Source organism: Triturus cristatus, chromosome 1_2 (genome assembly GCF_964204655.1).
Source record: "Triturus cristatus chromosome 1_2, aTriCri1.1, whole genome shotgun sequence".
Lineage (NCBI taxonomy): Eukaryota > Metazoa > Chordata > Amphibia > Caudata > Salamandridae > Triturus > Triturus cristatus.
Genome location: NC_140580.1, coordinates 518,521,951 through 518,545,275, shown reverse-complemented (window position 1 = coordinate 518,545,275; position 23,325 = coordinate 518,521,951). Strand labels below are relative to the sequence as shown.

General features: G+C 43.1%; 1 protein-coding gene across 6 annotated transcripts in view; it reads right to left on the bottom strand.

Annotated features, from left to right (window-relative positions):
- UROS (uroporphyrinogen III synthase) overlaps positions 1–23,325 on the bottom strand; it is a 426,340-nt gene that overhangs the window by 127,880 nt on the left and 275,135 nt on the right. For all 6 annotated transcript variants that reach the window (XM_085606248.1, XM_085606250.1, XM_085606246.1 and 3 more), the window contains one exon: positions 7,658–7,732. In XM_085606248.1, coding sequence (XP_085462374.1) covers positions 7,658–7,732 — 75 coding nt within the window. The remainder of the gene's footprint in view (positions 1–7,657; positions 7,733–23,325) is intronic.

Here is a 23,325-nt window from a genome sequence, read left to right as displayed (position 1 = left end):
TTTCGTATGCTGGCTGCGGAGGTTTGTGTGGAGACGATTTAAGGATAGATAATATATATATATATATATATTATCTACTGGCGGTCGCCAGTAGATAGTTATAGTTAGGATCGTGTTTCCATAGGAAATCCGCAACATTCTATTTGGAATAACTTTGGCGCCAGTTGACGAATCCTCGCGAATTTTTCAAAACTAATGGTGCGCTACGCTCCGCTCCTACCCTGAAAGTCTCGGGGGGATTTGTCAAGCGGGGGCTGAGAAAAAAGGGGGGTCCCAAAACGCGTTTCCCCCATGCATTTTTCCATAGGACCTTTAGTCCGAGCTACAGCCCGAACGGCTGAACAGAATTACTTGAAATTGGGCAGAGAGGTAGTCCTCAGGTCAGGGATGTGCCTTTTGCAGGTCTGGTGTAAATCTGTTCAGTAGGTCCTGAGAAAATAGCATTTAAATCAATATATATATCTGTAAGCGCGCTCCGTGCGCTTACGGTAAGCTTACCGTACGCGTACGGTGCCGTGCGCGAGCTCAATTCTGATTGGTGGTTACATGACTGTAAACATTCGAATCGGTCGAAATCAGAAAGTATCGGCCGCCATTTTCTGTCTCTCGCACTGAAAAACAAAGATTGATAACATGAAAAGGGGGCAACGAAGAGAGTTGCAGACCCCCTAGCGTTCGTCAGGGGGTTCACGAAGGACCAAAAAGTATGAAAAATAAATTTAATAATTTTTATAAAAATCGCGGAGCGTACGGTAAAAATAAAAAAAATAAAAATAGAATTAACAATCACATTTAATATATAAATCTAAGGACCCCCAAGGGAGAAAAAAACAATTGATATTTTGTAAAAAATGGAGAGGCGTGCGCGAAGCGCACCGTGCGCGCAAAAATTAAAAATAAATACATAACTTAGCATTTAAAAAACCGTACAAATTCACAGAAAAAACCATAGGTTTCACACACGTTATAGTTAGGAATTAGCATTTAAAAAACCTTGCAAATTCACTTAAAAAACCATAGGTTTCACACAAGTTATAGTTAGCTGTACATTTCACTCGTAAAAAACCAATGAAATTCCACGTTATAGTTAGATCAGGTAACTATAACTTGCGCGACCGCAATGCACAATGTGTCATTTCAGATGTCATCATTGATGTCATGAGTGATGTCACTGACCATGTCATAAGTGATGTAATATGTGACGTCATCAGCAGTGCATTGCGGGGGCGCAAGTTATAGTTACCTGATCTAACTATAACGTGGAATTTCATTGGTTTTTTACGAGTGAAATGTACAGCTAACTATAACTTGTGTGAAACCTATGGTTTTTTAAGTGAATATATATATATTCACTGAAAAAACCATAGGTTTCACACACGTTATAGTTAGGAATTAGCATTTAAAAAACCTTGCAAATTCACTGAAAAAACCATAGGTTTCACACATGTTATAGTTAGCGGAAATTTTACTGATAAAAAACCAGTGAAATTGCCCCGTTATAGTTAGTGCTGGCAACTATAACTCACGCGACCGCAATCTTCGGCTGATGCTAATACTGTATTTAGACACTTATTTGCCCATGTCTTCTTCCATACATTTTTAGCTATACATATATTACAAATATTTTTTTTTCATAAAGATACATATGTCATCAGCAGAAGATTGCGGTCGCGCGAGTTATAGTTGCCAGCACTAACTATAACGGGGCAATTTCACTGGTTTTTTATCAGTAAAATTTCCGCTAACTATAACATGTGTGAAACCTATGGTTTTTTCAGTGAATTTGCAAGGTTTTTTAAATGCTAATTCCTAACTATAACGTGTGTGAAACCTATGGTTTTTTCAGTGAATTTGTACTGTTTTTTAAATGCTAAGTTACTTTACGCCATTCGAGGCGTGCGCGCCCACTTAACGCAGTTCGTTCCGTGCACGGTTTTTATCAACTTTAATAAGCCCTGTACATTTGGTGGCCTTCGGCCACCAAAAGCACAGGGGGTGGGGTCAATGTGGATAGTGTTTTTTTTATTTCGATTTTATAATTTCATGTTGCCAAAATTTAGTTTTTTTTACCTATTAATAAGCCCTGTACATTTGGTGGCCTACGGCCACCAAAAGCACAGGGGGTGGGGTAAGTGTGGATAGTGGTTTTTTTTTTTTTTTTTTTTTTTACCGTACGCTTACGGTAAGCGTACTCTGCGAAATTGCAGAAAAAAAAATAAAATCGTTTTTGCTCTTGGGGGATGTTTGGGGACTCCCTCAACATGACTATGTGGGAGGGAGTTGTCAAAACAGCCCCGTAACATGTTTTTGGCCATCTTGTTTGATAAACAACACTCAGTGCGAGAGACAAAATGGCGGCCGCCGCTTCCTGGTTTCGGCCGATTCGAATGTTTACTAAGATCTAAGAGCCAATCAGAATCGCGCTCGCGCACGCCACCGTACGCTTACGGTAAGCGTACGGTAAGCGTACCGTAAGCGGGCTCAGATATATATATTGATTTAAAGGCTATTTTCTCAGAATCTACTGAACAGATTTACACCAAACCTACAAAAGGCACTTCCTTGACCTAGGGACTACCTCTCTGCCAAATTTCTAGTAATTCTGTTCAGCCGATCGGGCTGTAGCTCGTTCTAAAGGTCCTATGGAAAAATGCATGGGAAAAACGCGTTTTGGGACCCCCCTTTTATCTCAGCCCCCGCTTGACGAATCCCCCCGAGACTTTCAGGGTAGGAGCGGAGCGTAGCGCCCCACCTATTTTGAGAAATTCGCGAGGATTCATCGACCGGCGCCAAAGTTATTCAAAATAGAATGTTGAGGTTTTCCTATGGAAAAGGGGTCCTAACTATAACTACCTACTGGCGACCGCCAGTAGGTAATATATACATATATATATAAATATTAAACTGTAGGCTCCAAAAGTAAAAATGATATTCTGATAGAAAATTATTACAATGATGAAGCACTACAGTAATAGATCTAGGGCCCCTGGCTGTACCCTGCATATAGTGTTCACAAAGCTTCATGGAAAACAAGGCACTAGTGTTCGCACACCTTGGCAGACATCTTAGAAGACACCTGCAATGGGAAAAACAAAGAACCAATAACAGTTACACAACTCTCACAAACAGCTAATCTTCACTAGCAACGGCTGACACAGACACAGGACACCTAAGTAAGGGAAGAACTAAGCAGTCCCGCCAAAATGATTACGTTGTAGTACGTCAAACCCTACAGGTTTGCAAATGTCTCATACAATCCCATCCAGAAATAAGCAAAAGCAACAATAAACAAGCTACAGGGTACCTTGAACCTACAAACGAAGGACAGTGTTTTAGAGTTGGGAAATGTACTTACTGAACTAGTCACACCTGGTGACGGTACCTTTCTATATGAATTGTTTACATTTCAAATGTGAAATGTTTTCTAATGCATGTTGCAGTCCTAGTTGCAAGGAGGCTTGGGAAATGGGTTAACATCAGAAGCATGGGAACGGCTCCAAGAGATGCAGTTCTGCTTTCTTTCTGGAGCCCGGTAGCAGACCACTTTACAATAAACACAATCCGTGTTTTTATACTTGCACAATTATTTAAAAATTTGCCATAATCTGGATGCCCTTTTGTGCCTGTGCTCTTTTGTACCTGACATACATACATACATACATATACATATATATTTCATCCCTAGGTAACCTTTGGCCCCTCTGGCTACAAAACAAGCAACTGCTACCTTCGCCAGTAGGGAGTTTGCAGGGCTTCAGCAGATGCTCACAACGTTCCTTCGACAGGCTAGGGGATTAAACTCATGCAAAGTCAGTCATAACAGGGTAAATCAGTGAGGCCTTTAGACTTAGTCCCTCTGAGGAGGAACTGGGTAGCATGCACTATGGATACAACACCAGCTCAGGGTCCACGCCAGACTAGGTAAAACAATATATTCAGTCAGGTGCAGGGCAGCTCCAGCCTACATTCTAACAGCCCAATTAGCCTCGGGCACATTATCCCTCTTCAGGAAGGATAAAAAAAAGATTACTTCCCAGAATGCAACGTTGGGCCTATACCTACATGCAGAGGCCTATGTATACATTCTAGGGCACTGCTCTGGCAGAGAACTATGTGGATTCCCTCTAGATAGACTAGAGCAGCTCTTCTTAACCTTTTCACTTCTGCGAATGCCAATTTATCACAACTGAAGAAAAGGACCCCCAAGCATTTCTATGATTTGTACCTTAACAAGAAGTACAAACACGTACACAAATAAGGATACACTATGAACTCAGCACATCTACCTTCCTCTGTAGCTGCATGTGTAAATACAAGACTACACACTGGTAGAATGCCAAGGCCGTATTCACAAATCAATAGGTAATCATGTGAAATCACTGCTCTCAGAAGTGATGGGACAGAAATAGTAAATGGATTGACCTTGGTCTCGGATAGATACAGGGCAGCAATCAACCTTATGTCAGAAGGTGACAAAGAGAATGACTGTAAAAAAGCTAGAAGACTAGGTGCTCATTGTGCCAGAGTACCTGCTGCCTACTGAGAAATGGCACTCTACCTATGTTATACAGCTCTGCTGAAAAGTGCAGCAATGCCCTCTTTCCAATACAAGTGGAGTCTGTATGTGCCTGTGTATGTAAAGGAGTGGCTGGGAGAACGTGCCTCCTGGAAGGGCCTTTGGGCAGTTTACCTCTGCATTAATTGCATAGATCATTGAGCGGTTAAAACACTAGCTCACAAAGTGTGCAGATGCATACGATTTCCCAGAAAATCATAGGCAATCCGAAGGTATTTTTAGTCAGAAGTTGACTGCTTTTTCAGATCGCAGCGTTTTAGAATACGAACAGTGACGCTGTGCATAGATATGTGCTCTGTCCTGACCTAGCATTCAGCTTCTAACTACAAACTTTTTTTAAATGCTTATGATTTTTTTCTTAACCGAATCATTGTTGATTTTATTAATACATATATCAAATCCATTGTGTAGGCAAAATTAAGGCTTCAAATAAGTATTGTTGTTACTAGATGAAACTATTTTCTTCGTAGGAGGAACATGTTTATACAATTATTGAGCAGAAAATGCTGATAATTGTTGATAGAAAACAATAGAGATTCAGGAAAAAGGGGGCAACCCAGGAACCCAAGCACCTGGGTAGAACAATAATTAAAAACACAATAGGTCCCTATGGGCAAAGTGTAGGCCGTAGCTTCCACTGCAATAGTTTTTTAAGAAACACTTTTTACAAGTGAGGTTTGTTTATGCATTTAATGTATTTCTTTTCAACAAATTACTATTTCAAAAATGAAGTAACATCAAATATTAAACTGAGGTATTCCTATTGGGTTGACGGCGCAGTGAAAAGTGATGCAGTGAATAAAAAGTGCGCTGTTGCTATGTACAATACTATACTGACAGGGATAGTATGATGTTATTGACGACACTTGTATTACGAGGGTTCGGATTCATTCCGGCACGGCGAGCATTCTGAATATCAATACCGATCCGTGAGACAGCATTTGACTGAAATCGGCCACTCTTTTTTTTTTTTCCCCCTCATTTGCCTCTTTCACACCATTTCTCTTGGCTTACCAATCGAAATGTCCGAAACCTCATATGCTGTAGGAGGTGCAAGAAGTGGATTCACTTATTGTCGCCCTTGGATTGCGATCCCCAACTTCTTTCTCCCAATACACCTCTTGTTTCTTGAGGGCCTCATAGGACCGCTGACAGTAATGGAAGCTATACCATATTGAGGTTCAAATTAGAGAAATGTTGTTTTACACCAGCATTTTTACACAAAGCTATAGATCAATTCTCCAGCGCTTGGTGAACTCAACTCAAGCCCTTTCCTAGACTTGTTCAAACAAGGCCTTACCCCTCATGCTTGTCATTTCTTAAGACTAAGCTGGATGAGGCATCCATTGAGTTAGGCTTTCCCAAAAGATTGTAGGACTATTGCAATCATTTGTCTGGTGTCTCCTTAAATCATCTCTCCTGATGATGACCCTTTTCTGGTTCATTTGGCCTTGTGGGTCGATACTTCGGCAACTTATAAATGTGGACTGTTTTTAATTTAATTTGATTGTGGATCACAACACTCGTTTTCAATTAAGAAAATAATAGAGGTGATATGGGTCCATGGACCATCTGAATAGGTTCTGCGGTTCCCCAGTGGTCTGTGGACCACAGTTTAAGACTTTCTTGACTAGACTATTTCCTCTTAAAGATTCCCTTTAGAGAATAAGGGAAGAAGAAAGTGGGGGTGGGTTTGCCCTCTTTGGGCATCTCTCATCCTCCATCTTGCAGACAATATTCTTAGACTAAAGTAAATGTCTCATCAGCTTTGGTAGCCCTAAGGACAGATGCACCAATAGTGTCTGAAAACCATTTACTGTACACATTTGTTCTAATGTTAACGAAGGGTTACAGCCGTGATAACTTACTCAAAAAATGCAAATGAAGCAGTGACATCTGCCACAGGCCTCTGCACATAATTTGCACAGGGAGGCCAGTATCCAAATTTAATGAGTACCTCCAGCATAGAGAAAACAAGAGTGCACTGCAACCAGTCAAGGCTCATGCACAGGTGATCAATGTGGGTTACCCCTTGAAAGCACAGGGGGTGAGGGGGGGGGAGGCCAACTGTAGGTGCTCCTCTCAGGACTTGCCAAAAAGGTGGGGGCAGCAACTTGCATAACCAGGGGCCCAGACCCTGTTGACAAAAATAAAATAAAAACACAGGGGGGCTTAGAGGGACAAAATAGCTAACTTATGGGTATGGGACAGCATTTTCATCCTTACAATTATTTAAAATATATTTACAAACTATCCCCCCCCTGGAATGGACTCCATGTTTTCATTTGTAATTTATATTTTTATTGAAAAACACAAGGATATAAACAACATGACTCTTTCCCAATGTGGTTAACCTCTTGAGCATGACTACCCTATTACATAAACGCCATCACACTACCACTGTCCCACATTCCAGTGCTTAGGCTACTAAAGAAAATCTTGCCTTTTGTAAGACAGCCATCCACTCAGTGATAATATTACACCTTAACTACTGCAATGCTCTATTTGCTTGACTCCCTTCCACCATATCAACAAGCCTGCAACTGATGTTGTCAGGCATCAATCAATCTCTAAACATCATCAAGCTTTACAATGGGTTTCTGTTCAAAAGAGAATTATGTTTAAGGTCCTCTCAATCTATCTTAGGGCCCTTTCAGGTAAAGGGCCCTTAGATATCAGGTCACACATTACTTCCTATTTCCCCACATGCAACCTCCACATCTTAAGTGCATGACTCTTATCTATCCCCCAGAATGAAAAGGGTGTGCATTGGTCAGTGATCTGGTTGTTCACTTAATTCACAGTATCTGTTTTGCATCTTAGCACCAGGACACCCTAACCTAAGGTAATCATTGTGCTTTATAAATATTCAGTTACATTCATTTTTTTTTCATCTCTTCATTGGAAGACAGATATTCTCTTGCCAACTTTAACAAGTTTTTACGCCCTTTCGCTAGTTTGAATGCTTGCGTCCTGACACTTTAAAAAACAATATCATATATTTGAAAAGAAAAGAAATTACAAGATACCTTTATAGGTGTATAACATATATTTGATATGACAGGTCATGCATTAACTCACCTAACAAAGCAGTAGCTTTTCCAACTACATACACCGGTTTGGATTGCCATTTTTCTTTCAGTGAGTTCATCCAGGCTGAAAAACATTAGAATACTTTATGTTAAAAATAATCCTTGCCTATGAAATACAGAACTACAGCATGGCAGAGGGTGGGGGTGCGGGATAGAGTGCTCTTTGTTAAAATATTGAAAGTTTAAGCTAAATGAATTCTTCCCAAAACATTTTAAGTGCAATTGATTTAATGATTGGACCATCAACAGCCAAACAATTTTGGAATGACACACCTCACTGTTGTATGAAGTTTTTGAAGGATACTTCTAACTGCAGATTCCTCACCTTTTAAATTTCTCCAGGCGCCAGAATTGAGCCAGAAACCTTTTATAATTTGGCATCACACACCTGTAGGTGGCCCTATTGGACTCCGCTGTGACCTCGCCTGCTTCTGGGCAGTGACGGTGTGGAGCCGTATGTGGACACCACTGTTGTGCACTGATGTTAATTCCCTTTTTTCCACACCCTTCAATGTGGATGCGGAGCTCCACTCCTGAACTTGTGTCAGTGTTTTATTGACCTCCAACAATTTGCTTTTGCTGACGGTGTGCAAAGCGTGTTTTGCCTGAAAACCTACAGGCTTCAAACCGTACTACGCATGCTGGAAAATATGTTGCAGAGCCGGAATATTACCCCTTCATGGATAAAATTCCCATTGGTTGGCGATGCTCGCTACACAAATTCCTATATCAAACTTTAGTCCTATGAGTGATACCTTGGGCTTATTCCTTCACTCTTGTGAGCCCCTTAAGGCATCCCAAAGAAGCAGCAGAGATGTTTTTGGTCAGTTTGTTGGCATCTAGTTGTGATCATCTTGTGTGGCTTTTCTATCATCTTAACACTCTGCCATTCTGAAGTTGCACTTAAAAAGATATCCAGCTCCTTTTTAAATGCAAGGGGTATATGGTAGCACGACAGCCAGGCTCTCTAAGGCACTCTAAGGGCAAAGTGGTTGCATATTTGACCTTGTTTTTGCCTGTGCACACTCTTTCCACAAATGAATTATTCTTTTGATCCTTGGTTTTTCTTTCATTTAAACTCTTGGTGGTGGTCCTTTTTAAAATTGGATAAACGCAAGAGCTCTACTCATAGTAATAATAATAAACTATAAATAAAAGTTTGTATTGCTGGGACAGCCCTTATGTGACGTTGGATTCTCTGTTTACAGATTCCCCTACCGCTCACCTTTAAATAAAAATAAGGGTGGTCCTGATGAAGGTGGACAGAAATCAAAACTTCCACCGATAATCAACAATAGGTGACTACATTAATTTTTTTGTAAGAGCCACACTTATATTGAAAGGTAATATTATATTTACTCAGACTAACTGTACCTGTTGGGAATCCATTTTGGTGTAAATGTAGTCTAGCTTGTAACCAGGCCTGAGTAACATGAATTTAATTTTATTAAAATGCTTTGCCAATGTAAAAAAAAAAAAATTAAAAAAACTTCCACCGATACGTGCGTTGACCTGGTTGCTGTGAAATCCCAGTCTGTAACACTACCGTGGATATCTCTTGAAGTGTTCTCTCCGTGGCTATCATCTGTGTATGCTGATCTAGACTAGGCAGACCATGAATGTGATGAGGGAGTGTCAGTGTGGTGTTATGTGAGAGGCGAGAATGGTTGTGTGGTTGATACAGGAGACATATTCAAAGCTTTAATATACATGTTTCTTTTTCAAACAGTAACAATGCACTAAAATAATTGTAACATGTTCTTCTAAGTGGAACAATTGTATAGTTGCACTCATTTATTTTTTTGTGGCTTTATAAAGTTGTTTTTAACCTTTCTACAATCAGTGAAAATTCGAAAAAATATGAAAGAGTTAAAAAATATAATAAAATGATAAAAATCATATGATTAATGGTATGATTGTTCACGTCCAGCAATGTGTAACCCATAGAGCTCTAGTGAACCTATGGAGAAAGCATATAGGTCGTGTGGGAGTTTTTCTTATACATTTTGTGGTTTCTTCCTCCTCGCTCCCAGGTCTACAAATTCATTTTTAGGGGGTACCTCTCAACATATAGTGGTAAAAGATGTCAGTTACAGATCCAGATGAAGTCTTTAGCTTCTCAGATCCAAGCATGATTCAAAGTCAACTATTACAGTGGTAACGATAGGTATGGTCAAGTCGTACATCTGTATCAAGCGATTTACAATGTCTTACAAGTAGGTGCTCACAAACAATACTCCCTATTACCAGAAAGAGCCATCCCCTCTTCTTTCCAATTGATTTCATTCATCACCAATGATAAATACTACAATGAACTGCCAAGACATAATTTTTCAACAAGGTAAGGGGGCTTGGGCCTGGGCTGAGGTACAGGGTGGAGCATAGGGGTAGTATTTTAGGATTTAGGGTAGGGGAAGGGCTGGGGGTCGGGAGGTGTGCAGGGGTAGTGGTTTAGGGTAGGAGAAGTGCTGGGGGGTACAGGAAGGGCTGGGTGCCAAGTGGGGTCGAGCAGGAGTAGTTTTAGGCCAGGAGGGAGTCACGCAGGGATAGGTTTTTTATGGGAAGGGTGTTTTTTTAGAATGGTTGGGGGCTGGGGGTGGGGTACGCCAGGGACTGGGATTATGGTTTAGGGTAAGGATCAGGGAAACCTTTACCACACATTTGCCTTTAACATACATGCTTTTACAACGAAATTCGGTGTAAAGGCATGCGCTGTAAAGGCATATTCGTTGAAATAACATGCGTAGTAAAGGTCTGCTTTGTAATGACATTTGCGTTGTAATGCATGCGTGGTAAAGGCATGCGTTACAATAGAATGCGAAGTAAAGTCATACATCTGACAATGCTCTGTTCGGCCTCATCCAACTCACGCGACCCACCTGCTGACCACTAACAGCAGTGGTAGGTGCAGGGCAACCCACTGCGGTAATAAGTCACGCTCCCACTTGAGCCTAGAGGCGGATCATTTCTATAGGGTAAGCTACTGTACAAATGTCTTCTGCTAACCAGTACTGTAGCCCCACAGTATGTTTCCGAGGGGTAGTGAAGTGCTAGGAACTGGTGTCTACACTCACAGCCACCTTTTTGTTATTGGGCAACATTTGATCCGGCACTATGGTTGCCTGAAGTTCAATGCCACGCCTTATCAATACTGTATTGCTTCAGCTGCTTTTGAAAATCGATGGTTTGGAAAAATGGAAAAGCTCTGTGAAAACCTACATGCAGAATGGGTTCTGTCTTTTTAAGCATCAGTCAATCGAAAAGACGCATGTAAAGCATTTCATTAGATTACGGCGAGCTTTCACGAAGGAAATTACAAACGAAACTAAAAAAAAAAAAAAAAAGCTTAAAAACAAAACCCTTGAGATGTTTTTCTTTACAACATTTGATGACTGCATTAACACAGTCGAAAAGTGAATAAGAACGAATTGTACCATTATTACAGATGCAGATATGGTCTCTCCCCTGGCGTCCAACTAGATTTTACAATGCATTTTAACAAGTCTACTCTTGGTGATGGACAAATGGACAGCCTGTCATTGCACCCTGTCTGACTGTAATCTACACTTTACTAAATAGGATTAAGCATTTATGAGGGGATATTGAAAATGCCTCATGCGTATGTAAAAAAAAAAAAAAAAGGCGGCACACAACAGCAGGAGGGAGCAAATGCAATCATGTTAGTTCGACGGCACAGCAGGATGTTACATTAACTTACACTTCAAAATCAAATTCTAAAACAAATTAAAGATAGAGATGAGATGAACTGTATACTTTCTCTCACTTCTGAAGGCTGGTTCCAAGATTTGCTGGGTTTACTTAAATTACTTATTTCACATTTCTTGCCATGCAGGGACGTAGCTAACGTTCGTGTAGAGGACGCAGAGGCACTGGGACCCGGATCCCGAAGGGCCCAATGAACCCTGAAAATAGCTGAATTTTACTACCCCAATAGCAGTTAAATGGGCCAATTGTCTTGCTTGCACCGGGATCTATGGCATCCTATTACTATTACCATTACTGGACTATGATTCCAATTACACCAGCATTATTAAGATAGCATACAAACGCTTCTGTTCAAGGTCAATGGTCCTGAAGGGGCATGCAGGACACTGCACAATCCTACTCCCTCCTCTTACAACAACAAATGTGTGCTCGGCTCCTTAAAACAATAAGTGCACCTCAGGAGCTCAATGGTACCGATTAGAAGCTGCGGAGATCCAGCGTAAGATACTTTGCTTAGTGAGTGGAAGACCTTTCCTAGGTCGACTGTACGCCACAAAGAGTTGGTTAGATTTGCGAAATGTCTTTGTTCTATCGATGAAGAATTTCAGGCAGCGTTTAAGGTCTAAAGAATGCAGGGTTTTCTCTGCCACTGTTCGAGGATTTGGAAAGAAGGAACACAGCACAATAGGCTCATTGAGATGGAAGTTTGAGGGAACTTTAAGGATAAACTTCGGATTTGTACGAAGTATGACACTGTCGTGTTTGATTTGGAGGAAAGGGTCTTGGATTGAAAAAGCATGAAGTTCACTCACTCGCCTTGCCGAGGTAAGGGCTAGAAGGAGCGCTGTTTTCCAGGAGAGATACTTGAGATCCGCTCTGTGTATTGGCTCAAAAGGGTGTTTCATAAGTTGAGCCAGAACTGTGTTGAGTTGCCAAGCAGGAGGTAAAGTTTTTACCAGAGGGAATGTTCTAAACAGGCCTTTAAGGAATTGTTTAATGAGCCGATGGGACCACAGGGAAGGACCTGCAGAGGATCTCCTGAAACGTGATATTGCTGCCAGATGGACTTTAATGGAGGTATGAGCCAGACCAGATTTTGCCAAATGAAGAAGGTAAGGCAGGATTTGCTCCGGAGAGGATGAAAGAGGGTATATTTTGTTTGACTTGCACCAGATACAGAACCTCTTTCATTTTAAGGAGTACGTTTTGGTGGTACTATCTGCTCGGGCCCGAGCTAGAACTTCTCTACAGTCCAGAGGGATGTCTAGGCCCTGGAACTCTCTGAACTCAGGAGCTAGGCTGATAATTTGAGAGATGCCGGATCCAGATGCTGGACTTGTTGGTGGTTCATAGTGAGGAGAGAGGGAAATGGTTTCAACCTGATCGGCGGTTCCAAGGAGAGAAGGTGAAGCTCCGTGAACCAGTGTTGGCGTGGCCAAGCTGGAGCTATCAAGATGAGCGTGCAAGGTTCCGCTTTCAATTTCCGGAGCACCCTGGGAATCAGGGGAATTGGTGGAAAAGCGTATGCAAAGACGTTGCACCATGCGATCGAAAACGCATTCCCTAGAGACCCTTTCTGGGGATGCCAGCTTGCAAAGTGTTGGCATTTGGCGTTCTGCTGGGTGACGAAGAGGTCCAGAAGAGGTGTACCCCATCGAGAGAAATAGCAGGATGCAGGAGGACATCATCCCGAGCAGGGATTTGAAGAGACGCACAGAAAGTGTCTTTTTGGAACGTATGCGAAGTGCCAAGGAAACAAGTTTGTCTTTGCGCTCCTGTGACGGAAACGCTTTCCTTTGTAGCGTGTCGAGGGTAGCACCCAGGAAAGTTATGCGCTGGGAAGGCTGAAGGACGGACTTGTCCTGATTGAGAGTAAGCCCCAAACAATGGAAAAGCCTCAGACAGGTGGTGGAAGACCTGGACGCGCCTTCTAGAGAGGGTGCTTTGACGAGCCAGTCGTCCAGATACGGAAATACTTGATGGTGTTGTTGTTGAAGGTATGCAGCCACCGGAGAAAGACATTTTGTAAAAATGCGTGGTGGCGATTTGAGTCCAAACGGCAGGACACGAAATTGGTAATGCCTGCCCGCCACCGCGAATCTCAGAAATTGTTTGTGGTTGCGGTGGATCGGGAGGGGAAAATGGGCGTCCTGAAGGTCTAAAGACACCATGTAGTCATCCGCATTGAGGAGTTGTAGTACTTCCTGGATGGTGACCATACGAAACAACTGTTTTTTCAGGAATTTGTTTAGATTTCTCAAGTCCAATATCGGTCTCCTTTTTGCGTAGGAGGAAAAATCTGGAGTAAAATCCCTTTCCCTTTTGACGTGGGGGAACTCTCTCTATAGCTCCTTTCTGGAGCATAAGTGCCACCTCCAGGAGCAGAGCTTGCAAGTTTTTGTGGAGCATAGGTCGGGGAGAGGTTTGGGGAGGAATTTGGATGAATTCCAGTGAATGTCCGAATTGAACTAATTGCAGGACCCAACGGTCCATTGTTATTTGCTTCCAATTTTTCAGAAAGTGGGAAATTCTTCCTCCAACTTTGGAGGGCAGAGAGGAGTTGGAGACCGGCGGTAGTGTGAAGTCATTGTCGCCGAGCAGCGTCTTTCTGTTGCCCTCCTTTGCCACGAAAGGAAGATTTAGTGTAGGTGGTGTGCTTTTGATGCTGTTGGTATTGAGGCCGATATTGCTGAGTGGAAGAGAAGGAAGATCGGTGTTGGAAATCCCCTCTGGTAGATGTTTGACCTCTCCCTCTTGAGCCTCGAAAAGAGGGGTTCCGGAATTGCAGGGTACCCAAAGCCCTGTCCGTGTCGGTATCCTTTTTAATACCTTGCAGAGCTTCGTCTATGTGTGTCCCAAAAAGAAGCTGGCCATCGTATGGCATGTCCAAGACTTTGGTTTGCACTTCCGGTCTGAAGGAAGTCGCCTTCAACCAACCCTAGCGCCGTAGTACAGCTGCACCCGCGAGTTGGCGAAATCCGGTAGAGGCGATATCCATCACACAGTCTATATTTTCGGAGGCAGATCTCTCGCCCTTCAGTAAGATTTTCTTCGCCTCTTCTTTTGACTCCTCCGGCAAGGACGCAAGGTATGGAGCAATATCTGCCCACATCTGCCGGTTATAACGTCCTAACAGTGCCAAGGAATTGGATGCATGCACTGTCACTGCAGACATGGACGAGAAGCGTTTGCCAATATTGTCCAGCCGCCTACCCTCTTTATCCGGAGGAGCAGTCAGCAGAGCGGAAGGATTTTTTGATTTCCGCTGAGCAGCTTGAGTAATGACTGAGTCCGGTTTCGGATGGCCGGTCAGGCAAGCCGGAGCAGTATCTGGAGCTTTATACTTCTTATCCAGACGAGGCAATACTGGAGGTACCGAAGAAGGGTTCTGCATGCTCTTAACGCCCTGTTCCCATATGTAGTCAATAATAGGGATAGACCTAACGGACTTCTAAAAAAGGCTCTTTAAAATTGTAGAGGAAACAATCCTGTTGGTGTGAGGGCATAGGTATTTGGAAGCGCTGCGCCGCTCTCTCCACGATATTGTGAAAGCCTCCAATGTCCTCCGGAGGCGAGTCAGCTGTGGTAGGAACGGGAGAAGCTGGACAGGGAAGTATGTAATCATCCTACTCGTCCCGATTAGATTGGGAATCTTGAAGTTCCTCTTCTTCATGGTCCGCCTCCTCTTCATCATCTGTAGAAAGAGGAGGTGGTGATGTGACAGGCTCAGACTGTAAATTCAATGGAGGAGGTCGTGGCCATGGTGTTGGAGGCACAACCGGAAGCAGAGATGGTGCAGACGTTGGAAACCTCTGCTTATAGTCTGAAATGAGGAACTGTAGGTCAGAGACCAGGGAAGCAGGCAGACAAACCATGGGACGTGGAGGTGGATGATATTCTTCAGGAGAAACCGCCTGATCTTCCTGCCCTTGATCTTCGTAATCAGAACTGTCTTGGTATTTAATGTGCAGTTGTGATGGGCTTGTCGCCGTTCGGAACATACTGCCATCGTCCGAGTCTTCTTCCGCTAAAAGATGTGCTGGAGGCAAGAGCTGGACTTTACTAGGGGAGGTCAGGGTCGGTGTCAGTGCACGTTTGGTGATTTTTAGGTGCACATATGTACTTTGTATGGCAGAATCTGCTATCGTCGACAGGCCCGTCGATGGCATAGTCGTCGACGGTGAAGTGTGGATGGGCATCATAGCAGATTGAGGTGCCGCCGTCAGGGCCGTCGTCGACGATGAAGGTTTCGTCGACGGAGCCGTCGTCGATGGAGTCCTCGTCGACGATGATGAAGATGTCGACGGGACAGTCTTCGCCGACGGGACAGTCTTTGTCGACGGTGTCGTCATCGACGCTGTCGACGGCGATCGCAGCGTCAACGGCAGCTTGGATGTCGACTATGTCTTTTTAATTTTCAGAGTTGTCGTCGTCGATGTTGATAGGGAATGAGACACGACAGAGGTGGAAACTGTCGTCGTCGACGATGTGACATGCAATGCCGTCGATGGAGATTTCCTCGTCGTTGAAGCCACCGTCGACGAGGCCGTCATCGACGGGGTGGAAGAAGGCTTTTTGAAGGCATGAAGAACTTTCTGAGGAGAAACCTTCGCTGGAAGAGTCTTAGGAAGGACCTCTGAAGACTTTTTATGCGCCTTCTTTTGAGGTGGCTGCGACGAAGGGCCCGGAGAAGCCACCCTTGGTCTTTTTTGAGAGGACTGTGAAGAGATTGACGAGCCCTCACTTTCCTCAGAAGACAGTACTGTATCTTTGTCTTTAAGCCTCTGCAGCCAAATTAAGTGGCGCCCCTCACGATCTTTAAGGGTCTTGGAGGAAAAGGTACGACATACCTTACAGTCATTTGAAGAGTGGTTCAGATAAAGGCAGTAGAGACAGTCTTTGTGTTGATCGTCCACATGAAGCCTCTTTTTACCACAGGAAGCACAAGACCTGAAAAGGCCTTTCTTCGGAGTGTCTGCCATGAGGAACTGAAGAACTTCACCCAGAAAATGGAAAGTCAAAGCGAGAAACACTGGCAATCCAGAAACAAGGAATGCTGAGCAGAGCTCAGTGGAGACTCCAGGGGTGTGGAATTTTCCAAATAATCTACTTGTCCAAGGGACAAAATGCAACTGAGATCTACATGTCCTGGAAAATCCACTTGTCCCACCTACTTCCGTCCCACATCAAACATAAGGGCTCCGGCTGACAGAGAAACATTAATATATTTTTGTTTTATTAAAATCAATAAACCATTTAAATGCTGTGCAATGATAATGCTTAAGAAAAACTTGACAAGCGATATTATCCCTTTTAAACATAAAGAAACCCCCCCTGTTTCACACAAGCACAGTCAAGAGTGATCTAGTTGTGTTCATTGGCAGAGCTCTGCATATCTATTTGTATAAATTAGCACATACCAAATGAACACACCACCAGGATTGAACTCCTGTCAAGCGAAATCAGCATTTTCTCTTCTTCTTTAATGGTAGTACCTTTCATATTTTCCTCACCACCTCCCGATTTCACTTGTTTCCAATATTCTAGCCCGAGTTATTTTAAGACTTTGACTATGCTTGCATATGACCTCGAGAGTGAGACTGTCTCTGAGAATGTATTTTTAATAAAAGAATGACTTTTTTTTGCAGTTTAATAGCGCAAACTCGACCTGAACATATTGGAGCGCTTTAGATGAGCGCCAGTTACATTACTACACTTAGTTAAGCAGCGCCCTTCTGTACCAAATAAGCACGCGCCTGCAGTTAACTTTATTATGCCACTGCATGCGCTTTCCTTTCCTCACGCCTCCACGTGCTCCATCTGAGGTTTTTAATCTGCTACTGTATGCGCGCCTCTATCTTCTCCCCATGCCAGCGCTGCCACACTTTATGGCGCCGGAATATTAAGCTGATTAATTGCCCAGCCAAAACACAAGCACCATAGATGCCTCCTTGGTGGTGGAATTGGAGAGCCTTTTGTGACCTTTTGCGATGGAGGGAGCAATCTTCAGCAGAAATACTGATTTCCAATACTGGTCACAACGAGCATTACGTAAGCCTTCAGCATCAGAACATTGAGGCGGCTACTTTCGCTTTCGAAAATCAAATGTATTTTTAACCCCCGCAGATGAAGTCCAGGCATCATTATCCTAAATCCTGCAAAGAGCCAAGGCTGATGAACTTCCACCAATCGGCACCAGACAGTTTTAAAATCCAAACCGTGTGCAGAAACCATTAATTCCGAGCCTGTTCTCGCCACTTCGCAAAGAAATCAGTGGTCCCGCCCGAGTGTGAGGTATCAAACAGTGAGAAGAGGACTGTCTGGTTTAATTTAAATATTTGTAAAGCACATGTCTGTTACCGGGGTACTGTTTTTCTGGCGCTAGGAGTTTTTCATAATTGAGATAGGAGTCATTTAAATAAATATAACACACACGTTTTCATCGCTTTGTTGAAACCTTCCTCCATCCGAGTGGTGCACATTAGTGGGAGGGCGTACACGGTGGATTTAGAAGTGAAAAGGAATATGGAAAACTTTGGAGGGAGAGGGAACACGCAGGGTTGTTGGTGCAGAGGGAAGAAGCGGTAAATTACCCGTACATCTTTAAAAACATATTTCATTCTTAATAATTGGAAATCTGCCCCGTTTGTGAAGGTAACAAGTGCATTATGGGCGAGGAGGTTTTGACGGAGCAGCCCTGTCAGAAGGTAGGTGAAGGTATTTCATGTCATTACACCTTGAAGGACCAGGGGGTTGGGGAGGTTTCAGTCACTATGTATGCAGTGCGCCGTCAGCGATAAATTTAATTTGGACTCTGGTTAGCAAAACATTACGCACTCATGTTTGTTTCAGTTCCTTAATGCAGCCCTTTAGCAATCCCGTTTGGGCGGATGTACCTGGCTGACACCAATCAATGAGAACATCTATCAGCAAGGGGAAATAAAAAGCAGTCCCGTGAAAGCAGAGGCTCTTGATTGCATTGTGAAGCATGTTGTGCGCTGGGCCAAATCATGATTCAGACGCCGACAGGTGGGGATGACACTGTCAAATGGGTTTCTCGGGGCTATAAATAGTTAATTTACAAACTTTGTGAATTAAATCTTATTCAGAACATACTACGCGGCGCACAGTTTGGGAACAACTGCACTGTGATGCAACTTGATATGTGCAGTGCCCACGCCGCCCGCAATGTCAAGGGAACAGTTGCGTCCTTTTACAATTATGAAAGAAACCGCAGCGACAACGCAGAGGCGCCGCTGCAGTTTAAATAAAAATGCGCACAACGGGCTAAATTAAGCCCGAAAAATAGGCACTGGCCAATTGAGCATTTTCTCACACAAATGGGATAGATATCGCCCATTTGTGAGAGAAATTGCCCAATCTGTGTCAGACATCTGGTATGAAAGGGAGTTTTAATCCACTCTGCATACCAATAGAAACGTGCGCAGTCGGCAGTAGCAGCGATGAGCCCGCACTTTCTGCAGCCGCAATGACGCCGCATTAGAGACGGTCCGTCAGCAGGCAGACAAGTTGTATTACAATATTTCAGTGCAATTTGTATGCACGCTGGGCAAAATAACACTAGCAGTGGTGGCGGGCGCTATGGCAGTGATTCATTTTACCTCAAATGTAATTGCCTCGCTCGCGGCGGTCTCGAAGTTCAACTGCTTGCCGAGACTGAGTGACGATTCACTCCCCAGCCAATCACTGGCTAGAGCCCAGTGAAGTCATGGGCTGCTAGCCAATCAGAGGCCTCCAAAGGCTCTCGGCAAGCTTGTTTGATTGGCTGTGAGCTCCAGAGTGCCCACAGCCTATTTTCTTTACGTGATTTAATGTCTACTTGTCCGTCGGACAAAATAGACATTAAATCTTCTTGCCCACGAATAAAAACTACATGGTTCGGGCGTCGGGCGATATGATTCCCCCACCCCTGAGACTCCCCTAGCACGACGTGCGGTAGAAAATCTGAGGGAATAGAGCTCCTTCCAGGAAGGTTCTAGAGGGTGGTGATAGCTGATTGGCTACTCTCTAAAGTTTGGTCCTTTTTTACAAAAGGACGTGGATATGTTACTAAGGTGAGGCCTTTGGCCTATTACTCTTTATGTCTACTAAGACATTACTTTATTTATGTACCGGGAAACTCCCATCCCGACGACGGGGAATGATTCAGGCATGTGAATCTATGAAAGATACCCTAATACTGGATAACTTAAAATTCAATGTTAAATTGAGATTGCAGCAGTGAATGCACCTTAATTTCTAAGTATCGTTTAGATTTTGCCGATCTGGTTCCTAATGGGGGGCTCTAGTAATGGCAAAGTGGGATATCCAGCTAAATCTGGGAAAGAAAGAAACTCTAGGTCCCTCTAGGATTAATGACAATGTTAATAAAAGAAAGGGACAAGCAGGCAGTGGTGCTGCATTGTTGAACTGGTGGGGACTACCTTTTGGGAGGTGCGGTTGGCCAATTAGCCTCTGGGAACAAAGAAAGCACATTTTCCCATCAGCATCCACGTCTGTCTTATGCAACACAGAAGTCTCCCATACAATGAAGAACAGACATTAAAGGCCTTTGATTAGAATGAGTGGCTTTGCTGGAACAGTGTGTGGAGTGTCACAAATCGCTAAAAGGTTGGTTGGTAAGGAAAGCTGTTGGACCTACTGATGATGAAAAAACCCGCCAATTTGATGCACGATGCTCGAGAGATATGTCTGGCAGCTCAGTCTACTTTACTCGAAGATTGGTCTATAGAGTTCTGGAGGTAACACACGTTTAATGCCTCTCAGTGACAAACTTGATAGCACATGATGTGTGCTGAACTACCCAAAGAGGACAGCGGCACAAGGCATATCAAAGATCATGGGCAGGGGCGTAGCTTCAGGGGGGATGTTTGGGGTATTACAAACCCCTAATAAATGTATTTTCTGATGAGTAGTTGGGTACAGGTGCTTTATGTCTGGTATGGTAAGGTGTCTGTCAGATTTCACCTGGGATTTTTGCATGCACACACTGGCATAAAACATACATACTCATCTCTGTTTTGAAAGTCCCAAAAATTTGACTATTTTACAAAATATAATTTTTCTCACTTAGTACTCTTACCAATCCGCATTCCTCTCCCTTTCTGCTGCCCCTTCAGCCCCTTTCATGCACCCTGCTTGTCGTATAGTGTGTTTTAACATTATATGCCAGCGTGATTGTCGGGAAATCTGAAGCTCACACACCCCCCAATCTTACTGACCAGGCTACACCCCTGAAACTGGGCCATTGCCAATGCTGCTCAACGGAGAACCAACATGGTCAACAAACACAGGCTGTGAAGATGCTTGTTCAGCTGTGAAAGACAATGTTGCTTTGATTGAGAAGACACTAGAAAGAAAGTTTGATTAACCGAAGCTAAAGGTGTAGCATGTCTGTTTGTATACTGTATATTTTCCATCAAAAATGTATATGTTTAAGAAAATAATCAATATCTTGTGTCAACTTTCCTGAAGATGAAGAATGTTCTTTGAATGATGTCCAGTGAAGCAACAATGCCATCTGAGAGGCAGAAAGACTCCTGTAAAACTTCCATCTATTATTATAAAATCATTTAGGTACAGGTATTTCTTGGTGTAGATATACCTATTTTTGATATTGTATCAGGTCTCACTGCAGAAGCGGCCTTTGATGTCAAGAGTTTTAGGCACCAATCCTTTTGGCACAACTAGATACTTGATTTGTCTCAGCCTTTGTAGCGGTCTAGGCATTCAGTACATAATCTTGTGGCATTGCAAAACATTTCATTGCTGGTCTGAACTTCAGAGGGGTTTTGTCTTTATAAATAGTTTTACGACTCTGAGCACAGTAGAACTCCAAAAGTGTAGCACCAGTTTTGGGGTGATAAGCTAAGAGAAGGGTTGGTGCATAAATAGGGCAAATATGTTTATCTCTAACTGCACAAAACTGAGCCCCAGGCTTACACCAGAGTAGCATCATTGTGAGATGAGGGCATCAGAGTAAGCAACAGGAACAATCATGAGGACATTCCCACATTGAGACGAAGTGGCAATTTGATAAATGACAATCTTTGCTTGTCCCCAGAATTGAGCATGCCACCACTTGAACCACCACCAGCCACCTACCCTGCACCCCCTAGAGGCTTGATAATGCTGACAGATGTATCCCTGCGCCAGTCAGAATGAAAGGAGGTGCTGCACATGGCTTACTAGACTGCTGGAGCTGGCAACCACTGTGGGTTAGGTTTTCCGCTTGTGCACAGGATTGCCACTGGACTGAGCCTTTATCTCTTGTGAGCAGGACATTTTGAAGAAACATGCTTAGCCTGACTCTCAGATTCTGTAGCTGGCGTGGCCTATTGCATTGAGACCAGCTCGCTTCCTGCACTTACAGCCAAAGCACCTACACTAATCCACCCAATTTATCAATGAAAAAAGTTTATTTCGTGTTGATGCCCCTAAAATAAGCTGCACATACAGCAAGCATTTACAATGCAATAGGTCTCGCATTAGTGAAAATGTGAGCTATTGCTGTTGTAAACGCTAGTTTATTTTTTTTCTTTGTTTCAAATTATGCCAGCAGTAGCAAAATAAGAAATTTCACTAATGAAGGAAAGTGTGGTACTACACTCTTTCCTTAAGACCTAATTTTAAATTCCAGTACCACAGGCTATTACTAGGTGTAATTCCAGTACCACAGGCTGTTACTAGGTGTCCCTGGGACACCTAGTAACAGAGTGTGGTACTGCACCCTGTCTTTAAGACCTAATATTTAAATTCCATTACCCAGTGGTTTAAAGAAGGAGCGCAAGTATTTTTGAGCATTTTGTTTTTAGGCTTTTGTAGCCTTTGTGGTACGCTGCGCTTTAACTTTATATGTTTAAAGTTAAAGTGTGCTGTGCCATCAATAGTAGAAAAGTCAATAAATAGAAATTAAAGGCAGGCGACCGTCATGTTAAAAGGTAACTCCGACAATGATGTAAAGGCGACGGCCCGCCTTTTGTTGTGTATTTATTTCCTTTTTTAGCATTGACGGCATGGCATGTTTTAACTTTAAACATTTAAAGTTAAAGTGCGGCATACTGAAAAGGCTACAAAAGCCTAACAACAAATGCTCTCTCACAGCGTGGCATTTGGCGACTACTAGAAAATAAATAAAAAATAAAAGAAGCGGGTGCCCAGCTTTTTTTTCTATTTATTTATTTTTGTAGCAATCGCACACCGCACTGCAAATAAATTAAATCTGGTTGCGTCTGGGAAATGTGACGCAGCGCGCCATGCCATTCTTTTAATTTATTTAGTCATGAGGCTAAGTGATGCAGTAGCTGGAGAGCGTGTCTTGTCTGCAACAGCAGACAGGAGGAATGTATTTATTAGTGCTCATAGACTGTAATTAAAACATCCAGAGTAACAACACATGTAACAGGGGCAGTCCTCATGGGAGTTTACAACAGGAGAAAAGGAGATACTAAGGAGGGACTATTATGCCAACTGATTAATTAAAAGCCACCATTTACAAAGGACTGTAACAGGAGCCAATTGAAAAGATGGGCGAAAGATGGGCGGAAAATGGGCAGAGCTTAAATTCCATACCTGAATACGCCACGTCTCGAAGAGACAGCGTAAGCGCTGCCTAGAAAAGACCTAAAAAGTTGACCATTTATAATTTAAAACATATCATTATGAAGCAGTATACAAATGATGGAATGTCCAAAAAATAAATTGTGTCAAAGCTACAGAAAACTGGGGGGGTGGGGAATGTTCACACTCACCATTCTCATATCTCTCTTAAAACCAAATAGTGTACAACATGCTAATCCAGGAGGCCCACGAAGGAGAAGAGGATATAGAACTGTTTGTCCAATGTGGCTCAGCCTTTGACAGACCAGCAGACCACTCACCACGCTCAATCCATACAAAAACTGAACTCTG